The 19,096-nt window shown below is 33.2% G+C and overlaps 1 protein-coding gene across 2 annotated transcripts in view; it reads left to right on the top strand.

The window, feature by feature from the left end:
• Positions 1-19,096, top strand: part of LOC126879617 (dnaJ homolog dnj-5) — a 111,416-nt gene that overhangs the window by 6,822 nt on the left and 85,498 nt on the right. For both annotated transcript variants that reach the window (XM_050642792.1, XM_050642790.1), the window contains exon 2: positions 16,019-16,365. In XM_050642792.1, the coding sequence (XP_050498749.1) occupies positions 16,019-16,365 (347 nt within the window). The remainder of the gene's footprint in view (positions 1-16,018; positions 16,366-19,096) is intronic.

Genomic DNA, 19,096 nt, shown 5'->3' with positions numbered 1-19,096 from the left:
TAGAAATTTAATCAAACAGTAATAAACTTACTCGGTTATACTATAGGCCCAAACCATATCATAAAGCCAGATGGTAGCAGACTACAACCCTTATTAAAAATGCCTCCACCGAATGACACTGTATCTCTCAGAAGGGTATTGGGTATGTTTGCTCATTATTCAAAATGGATTCCCAACTTTTCCGAAAAGGTTCACACATTAGCTCATATCAACAATTTTCCTTTAAACGAAAATGCTTTATCATGTTTTGAAAATCTAAAATCTATAGTTGCAAAGTCGTCTGTTCATGCTATCAATGAAAATATGCCATTTGTTGTTGAAACCGATGCTTCAGAACACTCAATTGCTGCTACCTCGAGTCAGGATTCCAGACCTGTTGCTTTCTTTTCAAGATCACTTAACTCTAGTGAGCTGAACCATTCTGCTGTGGAGAAAGAAGCGTACGCTATCGTTGAATCTCTAAAGAAGTGGCGTCATTTTCTTATAGAAAAGCCTTTCACAGTCATCACTGATCAAAGGTCTGTAACATTTATGTTCAACACGAAGCATTCCAGCAAAATTAAAAATGAAAAAATACAAAGATGGCGACTAGAATTGGCACCTTATAAATATGACATTGTGTATCGGCCAGGAAAAGACAACCTAGCAGCGGATGCTTTATCACGCATCTGCTCTTGCGCTACTACCACGACGGCAGGTGCATCAAAACTCAAGTCACTTCACACAGCACTTTGCCATCCAGGTGTAACACGTATGTTTCACTGGATAAAATCAAAGAATTTACCTTTCTCTCTCGATGAAGTTAAGAATATGACTCGTGACTGTCAAGTATGTGCTAAAATCAAGCCTAGGTACTTTAAGAATGAGGGACCTCTTCCGAAGCTCATAAAAGCCACATCTCCCTTCGAACGCCTTAGTATCGATTTTAAAGGACCAGTGCCTTCGAATACCAATAATCGTTATATTCTTACGGTAATAGATGAGTATTCCAGATTCCCATTTGCTTTTCCATGTAGTGACGTTAGTGCCAAAACAGTAATTTAGAATTTAAATAACTTATTCATGATGTTTGGAATGCCTGCATATATCCATTCGGATAGAGGGACTCAATTTCTATCAGCCGAAGTCAAAGAGTTTCTCAACTCCAGAGGGATCGCGACTAGTAGAACTACTGCTTATAATCCTCAAGGAAATGGTCAAGTGGAGAAGTTGAATTCTACTGTGTGGAAAGCTATCCAACTGGCCTGTGAATCACAAGAAGCACCTATTGAGACTTGGGAACAATATCTACCAAATGTTCTGCATTCCATTCGTTCATTGTTATGTACCGCAACTAACTGTACGCCATATGAAAGAATGTTCGTGCACACACGTAGATCTTCAAATGGGAATACAGTACCGTCATGGCTAGCAGAATCAGGGCATGTATTGATGAAAAGGTTCGATCGGAAAAGCAAGTATCTCCCTATCGTAGAAGAAGTAGAGGTAATAGAGGCAAATCCTGAATACTCTTTTGTTAAACTGACAGACGGACGGGAGACCACAGTGTCGAATCGTCATCTGGCTCCAATTGGACGAGGTGAGGGAGAAGTACTAGAGATACCAGATCAAGAACCAGTGTTGGTAGAGGACCTACATGAGTTACATTCGAGTTTCAATGAATCCTCATCTACAACCACGCAAAACATGCAGCCCCAAGCAGATGCATCTATATCTTCCCCTCCACCGGCTCCATTACTTGTTGAAGAACCCCCAGTGTGTTCTCGACGAAGTTCAACAACACCTCCTTCAGGAGCGCCTAGAAGATCTGAAAGAGTTCGTCATTTACCACGGTATTTGGAAGACTATAGTGTGGGAGAATGATGTGATATTAACCTATTTGTATTGCATTGGCTGTAACTTTAAATATTGTGTAGACAACTTTATTCTGTCAGTGTTTGACATAAGTTAGTGTCACTGCCAATTTATTCTAAAACTCATTTTGTTAGCGTTATGTATAATTTTATGTTGATTAAAACCTTACATCACAGGTTTTACTTAATCATTTCAATTTTTATTATTTAAAGAACGAATAAAAATAAGAATAAAAATAAATTATGATAATTTCTAAACATAAAACTATAATAAATGTTCAAACAATCCGCCATTTTGTACTAAACAGTATCCCAATCTATCGTAAAATTCTCGTCTAACATTAGCTAGAACGCGTGGCGTTATTTTTGCACACTCTTCAATAATTCCAATTTTTAATGCTTCAATATCGGTAAATTTTTGGTCAGAATAAATTTTTGATTTTAGATAGCCCCAGATAAAATAATCGTTTGGAGCTAGATCTCCCAATCTCGGAGGCCACTTAATGTTACAGTTAGGTCCAATCAGACATTAAAGCTGTTTTTAAGGAATTCTTTACTCTCACGGTTATTGTGCGCAGGGCATCCATGCATTTGAAACCAAATTTCTTCTTCATCTGGAGCTGCTTCTTTAAGTCTCGGTAAAATCTCTTGTAGCAAGTCTAAGAATTTTTCTGAATTGAAATTTTCCTCATTAGACAAGGCGAAAACGGCGGGTTCGAAGGGAAAAATATTCCCATGAGATTTTTTTGCATAATCACATTCACGAGACATCCCAGAATAAGGTTCAAGAAGTCGCCCAAGTGAAAAGTGGGCCAATTTTTTTTAACAATTTTTTTTAATCAAATTGCAAGAATCAATATTTTTGGCCCGAACAATTTTTTCTTTAATTTTTTGGACCATTCTGGACAAAAAAGGTCTCTTATAATTTTTCTCTAAAGTTGATCGTTTTCGACTTATAAGCAATTTAAAATTGAAAATAACGAAAAATGGCGATTTTCAAGGCTTAATAACTCGGTTAAAAGTTATTATTATGAAAGTCAATATATGACTAAATCAAAGTTTGAAGCCCCCCCTACAAGATCCTGAAGAAATTTTTGTCATTATTTTATTACTAAGTTGTTATTTTTAAGTAAAAATAATAAGCGCCATGCACGTGTGCGGGGCTGTAAATGCTGAGTGCGAGAGAGAAGCTATTCCAGCAGTCCAATTGTGCATCTTACTCGCACTCACATTTACAGCAGCGTCAATACGATACAACCACTCATTGTTATTAATTAAAAATAACAGCTTAGTGGTAAATTAATGACACAGATTTCTTCAGGATCAAGTAACGGCGACTTTAAACTTTGATTTAGTCACTTTCTGACTTTCAAAATAATAATTTTTGACCGAGTTATTAAGCCTTAAAAATGGCCATTTTTGCGTTTTTCAAATTTTAACTTGCTTATAACTCGAAAAAGATCAACTTTAGAGAAAAATTATAAGAGACCTTTTTTGTCCATAATGGTCCAAAAAACCTAAAAAAAAATTAGTCCGGGCCAAGACATTGATTTTTGCAATTTGATTAAAAAAAAATGTTAAAAAAAAATTGGCCCACTTTTCTCGTGGGCGACTTCTTGAACCTTATTCTGGGATGTCTCACGAATGTGATTATGCAAAAATATCTCATGGGAATATTTTTCCCAACGAACCCGCCGTTTCCGCCTTGTCTACATAGAAAAATGGCCCAATAATATTGTGTCTAAATATTCCCAACCAGACATTTATTTTTCGACGGTATTGGGTATGGCTTTCAATAATGTTATCAGGCTTTCTTGTCGACCAAATCCTATAATGTTGAACATTTGGTTCATTATTTAATGTAAATGTACATTCATCACTAAACAAAATGTTTTTCAAAACTGTCTGTCTGCATTAGCCTTCTCTAAAAGTTCAAAACAAAATCCCCCTCGTCTCTCAGCATCTCCTTGTCTTAGTTCTTGATGACGTTGAAATTTATAAGAACGGAATTTATTCTTTTTCAAATTTTTTAAGGCCGTGGAATTATGAATATTAAACTGGTCTGCAATGGTCCGAGAACTTATTTTAGGATTTTCTACTACCGCTACATTTATTTCATTTTGATTTTCTAAATTTCTTGGTACCTCAGCCTCAGCAATATTGTTTATACACGTACACTTAGAAATCAGGGTTTCAGTATTTTCAAAATTTTGTAAAATCCTTTGAATTGTTGAATGACTTGGAATTGGTCTATTGGGACCGTGCAAGTTCGGCAAAGCGACACCTGGTTTCTACGCTCAGCAACATTATTCGCACTTTTAATTATATTGGCCAATTATATTAGTCCTGGTTACTGGATAATTGTCAAAGCCATGATCCAAAAAAATAATAAGAAGCAAAAATAAGATTCAGGTTATGTTATTAAAACGTAAACAATTGTTATGTAGTAAATAAAATTAGTTATTAAAATGCAGTACTGCAAGCAAAATACAATTAATTAAATTTACCTTTATATAATAATTGCATATCATATCAATATTGTGGAGCAATATATAATTTTTCTTCTTCATTGACAGTAGATATTATGAAATCTACGTCAATTTGACAATTTCAATTGACAATGAATTATTTAAGAAAGTTACAATATTACTCCGCTATTCTCGCACGATCGTTTCTCGTATCTTCTCCAAATACTTACACACCGCGAATTTTGATATTTTACACTAAATAAAGAACTGACAGTTCACGCACTATTGCCTAAATATAGCAGTTTTATTATTTCTAATTTCTCCTCAACTGTGGCTAATTGGCGAATGGATTTAGTGTCCGTAGTCATATAAACCCAAACAAACAACAACAACTCCTCAACTGAGTACATTTTTTAATCAACTTTGTTTTTTAAACAATAAATCACAAAATAAATAATATTTTGGCAATTCAAATAATTGTCAAATATCAGAAACGTCAATATGCACAAACGCAACATTATGTCATATATTCTTGCAATACGTGTGGCCTGACTTTTAGGGGTGGCCTGAAAAATGTATTATATCTTTGCAAAATTTTGTAGTACGTTTGATTCGTAGGACAATTTTAACATTTGTGTTCGATACAGATTTAAGTCCTCTACAAATAATTTCCCATGACTTTTGATGTAAAATATTTAGGGAAGCAGGAATTCAATAATTTAGAATTTCCCATTGAGTTTCCTATGGCCCGTTTGACGATTCACCACACTGTATATATTATATATAATATTTGCCTTATATTTAGTATCTACTAAATTGTTCCAAAATTTGTAAAATATTGTAACTGTATTGGGCTTGTCCCGTGGAAATAAAAAAACAAAACCATGTGTAAAATATTGGAAGATTTCAAAATGTGGACATACAAAATAATGCTAAAAATTCCATGGGCTGTCAAAAAAACTGAACCCTGAACCTGTATATTATATTAATAGTACGTTCTTTAACGGTAAAATATTGCAAAACCTCCAAGTTTTAAAGAACCACTTGGATTGACATGAAATTTGGCGTACGCATAGCTAACATGTTAAAGAAAAAAAGTGATATTGTGCCGATGTGTTCTTTTGCCCTGGGGGTGAGTTTCACACCCTCTCGGGGGTGAAAAAATATGTGTCCAAAATAAGTCCGGAAATGGATAAACTGACTAATTCTAAGCAAATTCTGTTCTATAGACTTTTTCACCAAGTCGATACTTTACGAGTTATTTGGGAGTGAATATGTTCATTTTTCAACAAAATAACCATGTTTTTAGACGGTTTTTCGCAAATAACTCAAAAAGTAAGTTAAAAAGGGAAGTTCCCTAGGTTGGCTGTATACCATATTGGGACCGTGCAAGTTCGGCAAAGCGACCTCTATTTCTACGCTCTGTACTTTTATTCGCACTTTTAATTATATTGGCCAATTATAATAGTCCTGGTTGCTGGATAATTGTCAAGACCATAGTCCAAAAAAATAATAAGAAGAAAAAATAAGATGCAGGTTATGTTTAGCAAACGTAAACAATTGTATGTAGTAAATAAAATCAGTTATTAAAATGCAGTACTGCAAGCAAAATAGAATTAATTAAATTTACCTTTATATAATAATTGCATATCATATCAATATTGTGGAGCAATATATAATTTATCTGCGTCAATGACAGAAGGTATGAAATATACGTCAATTTGACAATTTCAATTGACAATATGAATTATTTAAGATAGTTGCAATATTTCTCCGCGACTCGCGCACGGTCGTTTCTCGTTTCCCTTTCCAAGTACTTGCACACCGCGAATAGTTAAAAAACTCTAACCTGAAGTAGAAACCACTTCTATGTAATTGGTATATTTATTAAAATCTAAAAAAATCCCAATGGATTGAATAAAATGTGTCCAATTCAGAACGTTTTCAGACCTATCGGTCCATCATCAGTGAATCTACAATAAAATAAGTAATCCCACTATTAAAATTGAAAATTTATAATTCGATTTACATTATTTAAAAGTAGTATTAGCCTGTTTAATACTACTTTTAAATAATGTAAATCGAATTATAAATTCAACCATTGTTTGGTTCTGGGGCTATTTAGCAAGTATTCAAGTAAGTAATCTTAACCACACTTTTCTAACTTTCAAAATTTCAACCATCTTTCTGAAAAGGTCTGAAAACGTTCTGAATTGGACACATTTTATTCAATCCATTGGGATTTTTTAGATTTTAATAAATATACCAATTATATAGAAGTGGTTTTTACTTCATGTTAGAGTTTTTCAAAAAGTAAGTATTTTGTTGAAAAAAACATTCTTAGCAAAAATATAGCGTGTAAAAAACTGAAAAAATAGTATATACAATAGGGCTCTATACCTAGTAAAAGCAGAGTTATAGCTAATGAAAAATAGGTTCATGAATTCGTCAAATTCCAAATAGAATATTTTAACGTGAAATAACCAAAGAATGAAGCATTTTTGGGGAAAACTCATTACAACTTTTTTAAAGCGTTTAAAAAAAAAGCTTTATTTCTGTTTTATAAAAAAATTTCTATCTTCTAAAGTAAGCAAGTTACGCTCAAAATAAAGTTGGTTCTTTTTTGTTTTGGTAAAAAAATCGGGAAAACCACCTCCTAATTAGCATCTCGAATAAACTTTACTCGTCACCACTCTCGTGGTAACTCTCGTTACCACTTCACAAGTTTCTTTACTTGTGTTTGTATTGTTTATATCATCTGTAGGTTTCATCGGTTCAAAGTCCTTATTTTTGAAAGGGTTGTAAAAGTGCTTGAACGAGCCACTAATCACGAGTATGCAAATTTAGAAACACCAAATCTTAACCAATATTTGTCTTACAGAAAAACAAAAATATATAATATTCACAAAAACAAAGCCGACTTTTTTTATTCTTAGAGATTTTTGGTATTTCCAACAATTTTTAAGTTATTTTGAAAATAAGCATTTTTTTTCAAAATTAAAAATTTTTATTTTAAAACTAAATTTTTTCAAAAATAAGCACTTTGAATCGATGAAACTTACAGAGCATATAAACACAACATAAGTAAAGTATTTGTGAAGCCGTAACGATTAATTTCATTTAAGTTGTTAATTAGGGGGTGACCTTCCCGATTTTTTTTGTCAAAAAAAAGGGATCAACTTTATTTTGAGCATAACTCGTTTACTTTTGATGCTAGAAGTTATTTTATAAAACAAAAATAGAACTTTTTTAATCACTTTAAAAAAGTTGTAATGTTGAAGATCTTCGATGTTATCTGCTATCAATAAATATGCCGTTAACTTTAATACCCTTATTAAAGTCTGCCACTGCTTCTGTGAAGGCTTCTTCGGCATAAAAATTGAACAACATTAGAGACGACAGTATTCAACCTTGCCTTGTTCCTTTTTTAATTGAGAAATCTTCTCTTTCGTTGAAATTTCGCTGAAAGACATACTGTTGCTGTCTGGTTTCAATACAGATTGGCGATAATTCTTATGTCTTTGGCATCCAATCCCAACTCTTGTGTAGGTATTTTATGCTCATACTGCTTTCTCATAATCAATGAAACAGATAAAACCATCCTTTCTTTGATCTAAATATGGTACATTCACACAGAAAATTGATATAATAATAAGATTCAAAATTCTCAAGAAGACTTCTTCTTGACACCTATAGCAATTAATAGGCTATTGATTATATTCAAAATAAGATCGCTAAAAGGAACTACAACGTTAACGGGGTTTTATTATTCCATATGGTCAATGGACATCTATATATGAAAAAACCGCTGAGTGCTACCATTTAAAGGGGTGCGTTTTTGAGAAATGGGTGAATTAGTCCCTGGGCACAGGTTACATTAGGGTAAGTTCTATGCACTTTTGGTACAAACATATCTACATAAAAATTGTTCCTTGTTAAATTTCCTATCTAAATATCACTTTTTAAAGTCAATGATACTTCTTTTTACAAAAATATATTCATAAGAAAAAGCACCAAGAATCCCAAAAGAAAGAAATTTTGTTATTTGTCCCATAACTTTTGTTTGCGAGGATATAGGTATAGACATTGCTTTACAGAAAAAACCTACATATTTCTTTTTTAAAATGTTGTTTAGTAGAGGTAATTAGGATTTATAGTTTTCGAAATATGATTTTTCAAAGTTCGCCACTCACAGCAATTTTGGGCAATTTTCCTTGTTATTTCGCAAATATTGTTCTGTAACTTTTTTCTACATAACTTTAGATATATGCAATGGTACACGTAATAGGAATAGACATCAATTACCTTTAAAATGGTCTACTGTATAATGTTGTACGACTTTTTTTTAAAGAGATTATGGTTTTTCAAGGTTTTATACTTAAAAAAAACGATTTTTTATCATATAATATAAAAATAAAATAATGTTATTATATAATATGTATATTATATATTATATATTATATATTATATAATACCTAATATAAAAAATATATTTTTTTATATTATATATTATATAATACCTAATATAAAAAATATATTTTTTACATTTTTTACGATTATTTTTGAATAAGATATTATTTTTCAAAATGTAATAAGTACTGCAACGATTTTTGATTTTAGGATTATTTTTTGAATTTCTCATTATAACTTTTTTTTTCTTGTACATGAATATGCTATATATTGCTCAATAAAGAGGGCTTACTTTCTGTTCTTTAAAATGGTGTATCATCTATATTTAAATAATGAAAACCGAGTGATTCTTTGATATTTTTTTACCTGTATTATTTAAAATTATTTCTTTTACAAAAATTACCTACATAAACATTAGTCTTAGAAAACATCACTTTAGTTAAAATTATTTAAGCGTTGACATTTAAAAAATTTTCAAAATCAAAGTTCATCTCTTCGTTAGCATTAGCTTCAATATCTTCCTCTGACACCTGTTATCTTAGAGTTCCCATAATTAGTACCCATGCACATGCACCCTTTGCAGAATATTGAACAACTAATTCCTATCTTTTTACAACCGCAGTTTTTTGTACATCCTTTGGTACATTTACATGCTATTTTTTCAAGAAAAGCTTGTGGTGCAGGAGCTGTGATAGTAAATATTGGAATTAATCCATATTTTGAAGTTTGCCCGGCCGAGTCAACTGGATCCAAAGTATTACCTATAAAAAATAAGATTCAATCATAACACACAATCACATAAAAAAGTTATAATGAGAAATTTAAAAAATAATCCTAGAATTTTTTATAATACACCATTTTAAAGTAAACAGAATAAGCTTTCTTTTTTATTATATAATATATACTTAAATGTAGAAAAAAAAAGTTATAATGAGAAATTTAAAAAATAATCGTAAAAAATATAAAAACTCGTGAAAAGTATAAAATCTTGAAAAAGATAACCTCTTAAAAAGAAGTCGTACAACATTATACAGTAGAACATTTTAAAGGTAATTGATTTCTATTCCTCTTACATGTACCATTGGATATGCCTAAAGTTACGTAGAAAAAAGTTACAGAACAATATTTGCGAAATAACAAGGAAAATTGCCCAAAATTGCTGTGACTGGCGAACTTTGAAAAATCATATTTCGAAAACTGTAAATCCTAATGACCTCTACCAAACATCATTTTAAAGAGAAAAAATGTAAAAAATTTTTCTGTGAAGCAATGTCTTTTGTGTGAAAATGAAAATTTATTTCTTTTGGGTTTCTTTGTGCTTTTTCTTTTGAATATATTTTTGTAAAAAAAAGTATCTTTGACTTTAAAAAGTTATATTTAGATAGGAAATTTAACTAGGAACAATTTTTTGTAGACGTGTTTGTACCAAAAGTACATAGAACTCACCCTAATGTAACCTGTGCCCAGGGACTAATTCACCCATTTCTCAAAAACGCACCCTTTTAAATGGTAGCACTCCGCGGTTTTTTCATATATTGAGATTCATTGACCATATGAAATAATAAAACCCCGTTAACGTTGTAGTTCCTTTCTATAGTACATAATCAATAGCCTAGAATGCTGATATGTATAATTAGATATTATTTTAAGGTGAGTCGAACTGGCATTTTGGCTAAGCTGTTGGCGATGTTACTTTACCATAACATTCATTGGTTAGATATCTTCTTCTTTTTGTATAGACATGACTCTGTCTGTTTTTTCAATGTGCCTCTAGTAAGTTGTCGGTTAGATATCAATGAAAAATATGTTACAATTTTTGTTAAATTACTACTTACATGCTCAAGATTTCCAATTGAAATTATAATATAATGAAAGTTATTTCAAGGAAAGAGATTGCAAAGAAATTGTGCTGTTGGGAGATTTTAATGCTTGGTGGACAGAGAAAAAAACAAATGACAAAGTTGTGGGAAAATACGGTGATGCTAAAACAAATGAAAATGGGGAACATTTAATCGAATTCTGCGAACAGCACTCTCTGAAAATTCTAAACGGATTCTACCAACATAAAACATACATAAGTATAGCTGGGTCCAGCCAACGAGAAATACCAAGTCAATTATAGATTATGTTATCACCAAACAAGATACACACATACAAGTTGATGACGTAAGAGTATTAAGAGGACCGGAGTGCGGAACTGATCACTATAATATGGTAAGATCAAAATGTTTTCTACAGTATCGACCGCAACTACTACATAAAAATGACAACCAACTTGCTCAATCAAGACCATTGGAGACGGATCTACCTAAATACAATATTGATGCACTGCAAAACGACTCAACATCATTTTTATGTAATAGCCCAGTCGGGATAGCATTTGACCTTGCATTACGAGTTGCCCCAAATTTTATTTTTCTTATCTTTGGGGGGAGTCAATTTAAAATCTCGACTGAATTCCACCGTTGCGTTAGACGTCATATTGATTTTAAACGAGAACCGTTTTTGCTCAATATCTCCGCCATATACAACTTATCGACAAAAAGTGTAGAAACTGAAATTGTTGAAAAGGCGATTTTCTATAATTTCGTTTATTAAAATTTTTTTCGTGTGGTCGATATTTTCCGAGTTATGGGGGGAAAATAGTGACAGTTAAAGCATAATTATTGAATTATCTCGTTTATTATGAGTTTTACAACAAATATGCATCTATACAAAAATGAAGAGAATTCAATTTTGTATAATTTTGATCTTTCATTTTTTTGATAAAATTAATATTTAAGGTATTAGTACGTATGAGGTAAAGGTGCGAGCGTAAGACATGATTGATTTTATATCATTTGTTTTTGTTCAATATCCCCGCCATTTTCAACTTTTCGACAAAAAGTTTAAGTACTGGACTGAAATTGTTTCAATTACGATTTACTACAATTTTTCAAGAGAACCAGTGGCGGGTCTACGAGGGGGGAATGAAGAAATTCTCCCCAACAGGGTCCAAAATTTAAACAAAATTGTTGAAATAAAAAAATATATTAGCTGACATGAAACTTAAAATATCGACAGTCTATGTCATGACAGTCATATGTCTTTTATGTATTTAGTTTGGTTGGTGTTTCATTGGAAGTTTCAAATATTGTATAAAATATAATTCTCTTTATTTTTGATTGCGTACAATTATGTCGTATAGTTAATAATAAATGAGACAATTCAATAATTATGCTTCCCCTCCGTTTCCACTAGTTTCCCCTTTAACTCGGAAAATATTGATCGCATAAAAAAATTGTGCAAGGGAAATTGTAGGAAATTGCATTTCCAACAATTTTAGTTACTACCGTTTTTATCGAAAAGTTGAAAATGGCGGAGATATTAAGCAACAACAGTTCTCCTCTCAAATCAATATGGCGGCTAATGCAACCGCGGAATTCAGTCGAGATTTTAAAATTACACTATTATCGATCTCCCCTAAAGGATAGAATTATAACATTTGGGGCAGCTCGGAAACAAGATCCAATTCAATAATTGTGCTCCCCCCACCACTTTTTACTATTTTCCCACTTAACTCTAAAAATATCAATCACATGAAAAAAATGTTAAAAAGAAATTGTAGGAAATCATACTTGAAACAGTTTTAGTTGAAAATGGCGTAGATATTGAACAAAAACAATTTCTACAAAATCAATCAGGTCTTACGCTCGCGCCATTACCGCATACGTACTACCTTAAATAGTAATTTTAGCAAAAAAAGGAAAGAGGTTAAAATTGTGTAGAATTAAATTTTCTCTATTTTTCTATAGGTACATTTTTGTCGTAAAACTAATAATAAACGAGATAATTCAATAATTATGCTTTTACTGTCACTATACCGACATAACTCGGAAAATATCGACCGCATGAAAAAATTGTAGTAATAGAAATTATAGAAAATCACATTTTAAACAATTTTAATTCTTATACTTTTTGTCGAAAACATGAAAATGGCGGAGATATTGAGCAAGAACGGTTCTCGTTTAAAATCAAAATGGCGGCTAACGCAACGGCGGAATTTAGTCGAGATTTTAATTTTACACTACTATTGCCCCCCCCCCTAAAGATTAGAAAAATAAAATTTGGGGCAGCTCCTAATGCAAGGTTAGGCCAGTTATTCGTCTAACCCGACTGGACTATAAGCTGCGGCTTAGCCAAAAATTATCAAACCTGATCTACTCTTCAGCCCAGAATACCTATACAGAGATAATAAATAAAATCAATGGAGCAGCTTATGAAGCGCTCGGCACAATCCAAAGGAACAAAAAGAATACTCCATTGTGGTGGACAGATGAAATCGCTAATGCAGTATATAACAAGAAACAAGCGTATCAAAAGTGGCTGCAAACAAATGACCCAGATGATAGACGAACATATGCAAGATCAAACAGAGAAGTAAAAAATGTAGTAACGAAAGCAGAAAATATTTCCTGGGAAAGTAAATGCGAAGAGCTCAACAAATATAGGATCAACAAGATCAAGAGAAGCATGGAAAACGGTAAACAATCTGAGATCAAACAGAAAAGAAACTAGCAGAATAGATTTAATAGAAGAAAGATCTTGGATCGAACATTACTCACAACTTTTGACTGAAACAAGACCGCAATTCACAAACATCAGTAGAACAACATATGAAGTAGAATGCGACGAAGACGATGAAATAACAGTACAGGAAGTCAATAATGCAATACGAACAATAAAAAAATCGAAAGTCATGCGGACCACAAGGAATACCGAATGAATTACTGAAACATAGCCCTCAATTATTTCGAGAATTACTGGCGTATGTTTTCACCTTATTCTATAAAGGTCATGACTTACCACCGGAGTGGACAAAAGCACATATTGACAACATACACAAAAAAGGGGCCGGCGTAGCCGAGTGGTAGTGTGCTAGGCTAGCGTGCCGGTGGTCCGGAGTTCAAATCCTACCGCCGGCAAGAACAACTAGACATTTTTAAAAAATGTTTATAGGCCCCAGGTCGACTCAGCCTGGATAAAATGAGTACCTTGGGTAAAACCAGGGGTAATAATAGGCGGTTGAAGCGTAGCACTGGCCCTGTTACCTTCCTTGTATACCGTAGGCCCTAGATATAGCAGACTACCCTGCTATACTCCCAAAGCCACGTGAGCGGTATAAAACGGGAGACTATTATTATATTACACAAAAAAGGAGATAGAAAAAAATTGTTGTTTAAACTATAGGGGGCTTAGTGTCATAAACTCACTCTCACGACTTTATGGAAAAATAATAAAAAATAAAATTGAAAAAGAGATGACAGATGTAGAAGAACAAAATGGCTTTCGTGCAGGCAGATCCTGTATGGACAGCATATTTTCTCTAAAGCAGGTTATTGAGAAAATATTAGCCCACAGCCTTTCCACCCATGTAGTCTTTATAGATCTGACAAAGGCATACGATGGTGTACCACTTTCAATGCTCTGGGTAGCAATGGAAAAACAAGGGATAAGCAAAAAATATACAAGCATTACAACAGCTTTACAAAAATATGACGGTAAACATTAAAACTGGAAACAAATTAACGAGAGAAATTCCAATTAGTAAGGGTCTAAAGCAAGGCTGCTGCATAGCACCTACACTCTTTAAAATATATTTAAATAAGGCATTCTCACTGTGGAGAAGAAAGTGTTGCAATATGGGCATCCCAATCGATGGCGATAGATTGTACACAATACACTTCGCTGACGACCAAACTCTTCTAGCTGAAGACGAGAGTGATATAGACTATATGCTCAGAAAACTGGAAGAGGAGTACACTAAGTGGGGCCTTACAATTAATATACAAAAACCGAATACTTAGTTGTAGGAGAAACACCAGAAAGCCTACAAATTGAAACGGGAACTATAAACCCAACCGAAACTTATAAATACTTAGAAGTCCAAATAACTTCAAAAGCAGGGAGTAACGAGAAATACATTCCAGGATTGGCCAAGCAAGATCAGCCACCAGACAGCTACACGGGCTATTATGGAATAATAAAATAACAAAAGAAAATAAAAGAAGAATATATAAAACAATAATAGAAAGTATTGGGTTGTACGGCGCGAACTCTGGGAAATAAACCAAAGAAATAAATCAAAAATTAAGGCCATGGAAATGAACTATTGGAGACGATGTTGCCGGTTCACTAGACTTGATAGGGTGAGAAACGAAGATATTAGGAGAGAAATGGAAATCGATCTAGATATAATAGACACAATCGAAGCCAAAAGACTCAACTGGTATGGACACCTTCAGAGAATGCCTGAAAGTAGATGGCCAAAAAAAATAGAAAAATGGACTCCACCCACAAGAAGAAAACGAGGTAGACCAAGACTATCCTGGAGAGAAGATGTCGAAGATGCAATGACCGACAGAGATCTAAAAACTGAAGATTGCTTCGACTGAAAACGCTGGAAATTAGGATGCAAGAAGCGCCGTCAGCTGTAGAAGACTCGCTTATTACATATACAGTCTGTTCCAACGAAAATTTGATCCCCCCCCCCTCCCAGAAACTCAGAAACCAAGAGCTTCTTCAAAATTTAAAAAAACATGTCAATTTTTAATGGGAGGGGGACGAATTTTCTTGCAAAATTCATGCCCTCAAATGTAACCCTCTATTGCCCCGCGTCGACCCCCAAATTTTTTTTAAATAGCAAGTGTGGTCGAGTGGCACATCATTTGAAAGGTAATTTTTTTTTAATTTACCTAATAAGTTTGAAGATAATTTTGGACTTACAAATTTATTATAAATTAGTTAAATCCAAAATTATCATTAAAGTTATTCAGCAAATTAAAAAAAAAATTATAGGGTCCTGTAGAGAAAAAAAAATACCTTTTAAATGATGTGCCACTCGACTACACTTGCTATTAAAAAAAATTGGGGGTGATGCGGGGCAGGGAAAGGGGGACGAATTTTCATGTTTTTTTAAATTCTGAAGAAACTCTTGGTTTCTGAGTTACTGGGAGGGGGGTCAAATTTTCGTTGGAACACTGTGTATATGAAAGTTATTATTCATATTCTACAGTTTTAGAAAATATGTAGTTACCTTAGTTAACTCATTCACTGCCGGTCACACCACTGTGGCATGCTTAACTCTGTACGCCCTGTGCTGACCACGCAATAGGTACGTGATGTACAGGTTTGTGGACAACGATGTTTTTAAGTAGTCGGCACCCGAGGTACTATTCAAATTTTACACCGGCAGTGAATCTGTTAAAAAACAATTACCTGTGACTAATCATATTTTATTTCTTTTAGAGTATGACCTCTACAAGTCGATGCAAAATGGCACTGCAGATATGGGACTCTTTGAGACTGAATATCCCTACATACCACAGATGATGAATAATATTCCAGAACATCCTTTGCTTCACTCTCATCATGATGCCATGCCACATGTATCAAATCCTTCTCAATTGATAGATTTAGTAGGTAACTGGATGGTACCTAATAACAGCGGTACCTATTCTCCCTTTGGTACTTCCGAAAATTATAAACCAAATGTATTTGATTTACCAACTGATCTCAACACCAGTACAAGTATACATTTGAAAGATGAAACCAGATATAAGACTGCTGATCAAATGGAGGATATACAGTTTCAGGTATACATACAATTGTTAAAATGCAAAGGTACATGTTAGCATGTACATAATGCTAACATGCAAAACTCCATATTTAAAAAGTTACTAAAATAACTGAAATTACAAATTATTGAATTAATTACTCCTGTTATATTAATGGTTCTTCATATCAAGGCTTCATCCTCTAAGGATTTACAAGACATACACTAAAAGTTTTTCACAAAAATAATAGAAGAAAAACATATTTTTGGAAAAAATCAGCTTTACTGTTTTTAAAAGTGCTTATCTTTGAGATCAATACTCTTTTGCATTCGAAAAAATCAAGTGGTGAAGCATTTGTACCAGTCCCAAATAGTCATCTCAAAAAATGAGATTTCTGTATACTTGAATTGCCTCATCTATCATAGTATCTTAAAACATTTATTTCGTAGTTTGTTTTTGATTCTCTGGAATGCAAGGACCATCAAGACCATCAGTCACTTCTAGCAGACAAATGGCTATATACCATTGAACATTGACAGTTCTACCATTCTCCAATAAAATTTTGATCACATAACCCTTTTTTTCTGCAAGCATGGACTACTTATGTTTGGTGTGGCTCTTCTTAAGAAATCAACTTAAAGTTGATTGATTTTTTGTTTTGGGTTCATAGTAACATATATGATGCCATGATCAATGATGCATGAATCTCATGATAGATAACATGTTTATCTGCTTTAATATTGCCGCACACAGCATAATGTTACTCTTCTTGAAAATAACTTTATTCAAACTACAATACAATTTCAATACTTTTGCAACTTGAACAAACTGATAACTGTAAACTTCAAAATCTGAATTACAACTATTCCCTAATACGTCAAACACATATGTTTATATAGATTTTCCGACGTTTTAGACGTCACCAGACATTTCTGAACTATTCCATGACATTTCGTGCGTGGCTATTTCTTCTTTCACGTCAAGGGACTTTTTCTATGTTGGATCAATCTACGGAACTGTCGTAACAATAATATTTTCCGAAACACCAGCTATGGCCAGACAGTCCTCACAGAATTTGTCACTGAGGCTGTTGCGTCCATCCTTCAATTGTTCAAAACATCTGTGAACAGTCGATGGGTTTGGTGCTTTATCACGAAAACCAAGACGAAATTGTTTTGAATTACTTAGGGCAACTAAAATTGTATAAAATCATCACATGAAAGTTTTCATGGAAAATTTCTATTTTTTCACTAAATCGATTGTTTTGAACATTTTTATTGTTGATAAACCAAGCTATCCATGTTTAATCTGTCAATGTTGTTTTGTTTACCTTAAGAAATGTCAAAATGTACAAAAACCACATTTATGAAGTTGAGTACATAATTTCCGTTACGTGGCTCTGCAAAACTTGTAGTGTAAATTTTGTAATGATGTGATAAAATACTCTTAATGGTGTCTGCCCATTGTTCTCTATAGTGCATTTATTGACTCATTTTAGAATATAAGTGAGACTTACTTAACCGTTTTAGTTACTCCAAATTATTCTAATAGAAATTTCTACAAAACTTTTTTCTATCTTATTTTTACTTGCAAAATAACAAAGGCATATTTGATAACGAATTCTATCTATACCAGACTTAGATTTGCAGCTCCATGCATGGTCGAGAAGAGAAATTCTTCTATAAAATATAGAAAATAGTATGCTAGGTTTCTGTCAAAGATAGAGACACAGCAAGAATCACTGCCCACTGTAGTCCAAAACGGAAAGTGAAACGAGTTCTGTACTACGGCAGTCATCTATATAACTAAAAGGCTGCACTACACTGTCCATAAGGAATTACTGAAGAACAAGTACCCCCACTATGAAAAAAGAAAAAAAAGCCAATCTGAAACAGCAGATCCAAACCAACAACCCTAAAAGAGACAACAAACTATGTCAAATCTGCCCATACACAACAATAATATTATGCCAGAACAAGAAGGCACAAAAGCTGCCGATAAGTTATATAAGTGTTCATAATTAAAAACCACATTATAACCTACACGGAGCATATGAGTACAACACTCCACCTGCTGATTAATGTTATAACAAAACTAACTTATGTACCTATACATTTTTGAAGATACCAGTTTGGAACGCCAACAAGTTATCACAAAATCAAGAAGAAATAAAAGGTTTTTACAATTAATCACAAGAAAAGACATAGTGTTTATATCAGAGACACAATTCACTCCTGTAGATCACATTAAAATTCCCAATGACATAGTATTCAACCCCTTCAATACGGTGATGCACAGGTGCATCATGAGTTTGCGTTCACCATAATATACGGCGGTGCAGACGTCTGCATCATATTTAAGGTATTTTTGTTTGATCCGAGTGTTCATATTCAAATCTAGAGGTGGGGAAACCCACCTTAAATTAGTTGTATCCGTATATAGGTGCGACTTGCCGTATGACGGTCCGGCGCGAAGGGGTTTTAATACTAGAAACTCTGACTACACTTACCACGGGGGTAAAACCCTAACTACAGAGTCCATGAAAGTGAAGCTATAATACAGAAAATCAATCAAACACCATGGACTCAATAGTTATAAAAAAAACTTCTTTCATAATAATTGTAGACTGGCATGAATCTTGAACAATTTCAGCAGTGTACTGTGACCCTACACAGTATTATGAATGTTCATTACTACAAAATAACCACACTATTTTAAAATGATAACCCGAACATCTCAAATGAAGCTTTATGATATCAACAAGATGGAC

This window comes from Diabrotica virgifera, chromosome 2 (genome assembly GCF_917563875.1).
Source record: "Diabrotica virgifera virgifera chromosome 2, PGI_DIABVI_V3a".
NCBI lineage: Eukaryota > Metazoa > Arthropoda > Insecta > Coleoptera > Chrysomelidae > Diabrotica > Diabrotica virgifera.
Note: the sequence above shows the minus strand (reverse complement) of the source record. Positions and strands in the feature narration are given on the sequence as shown.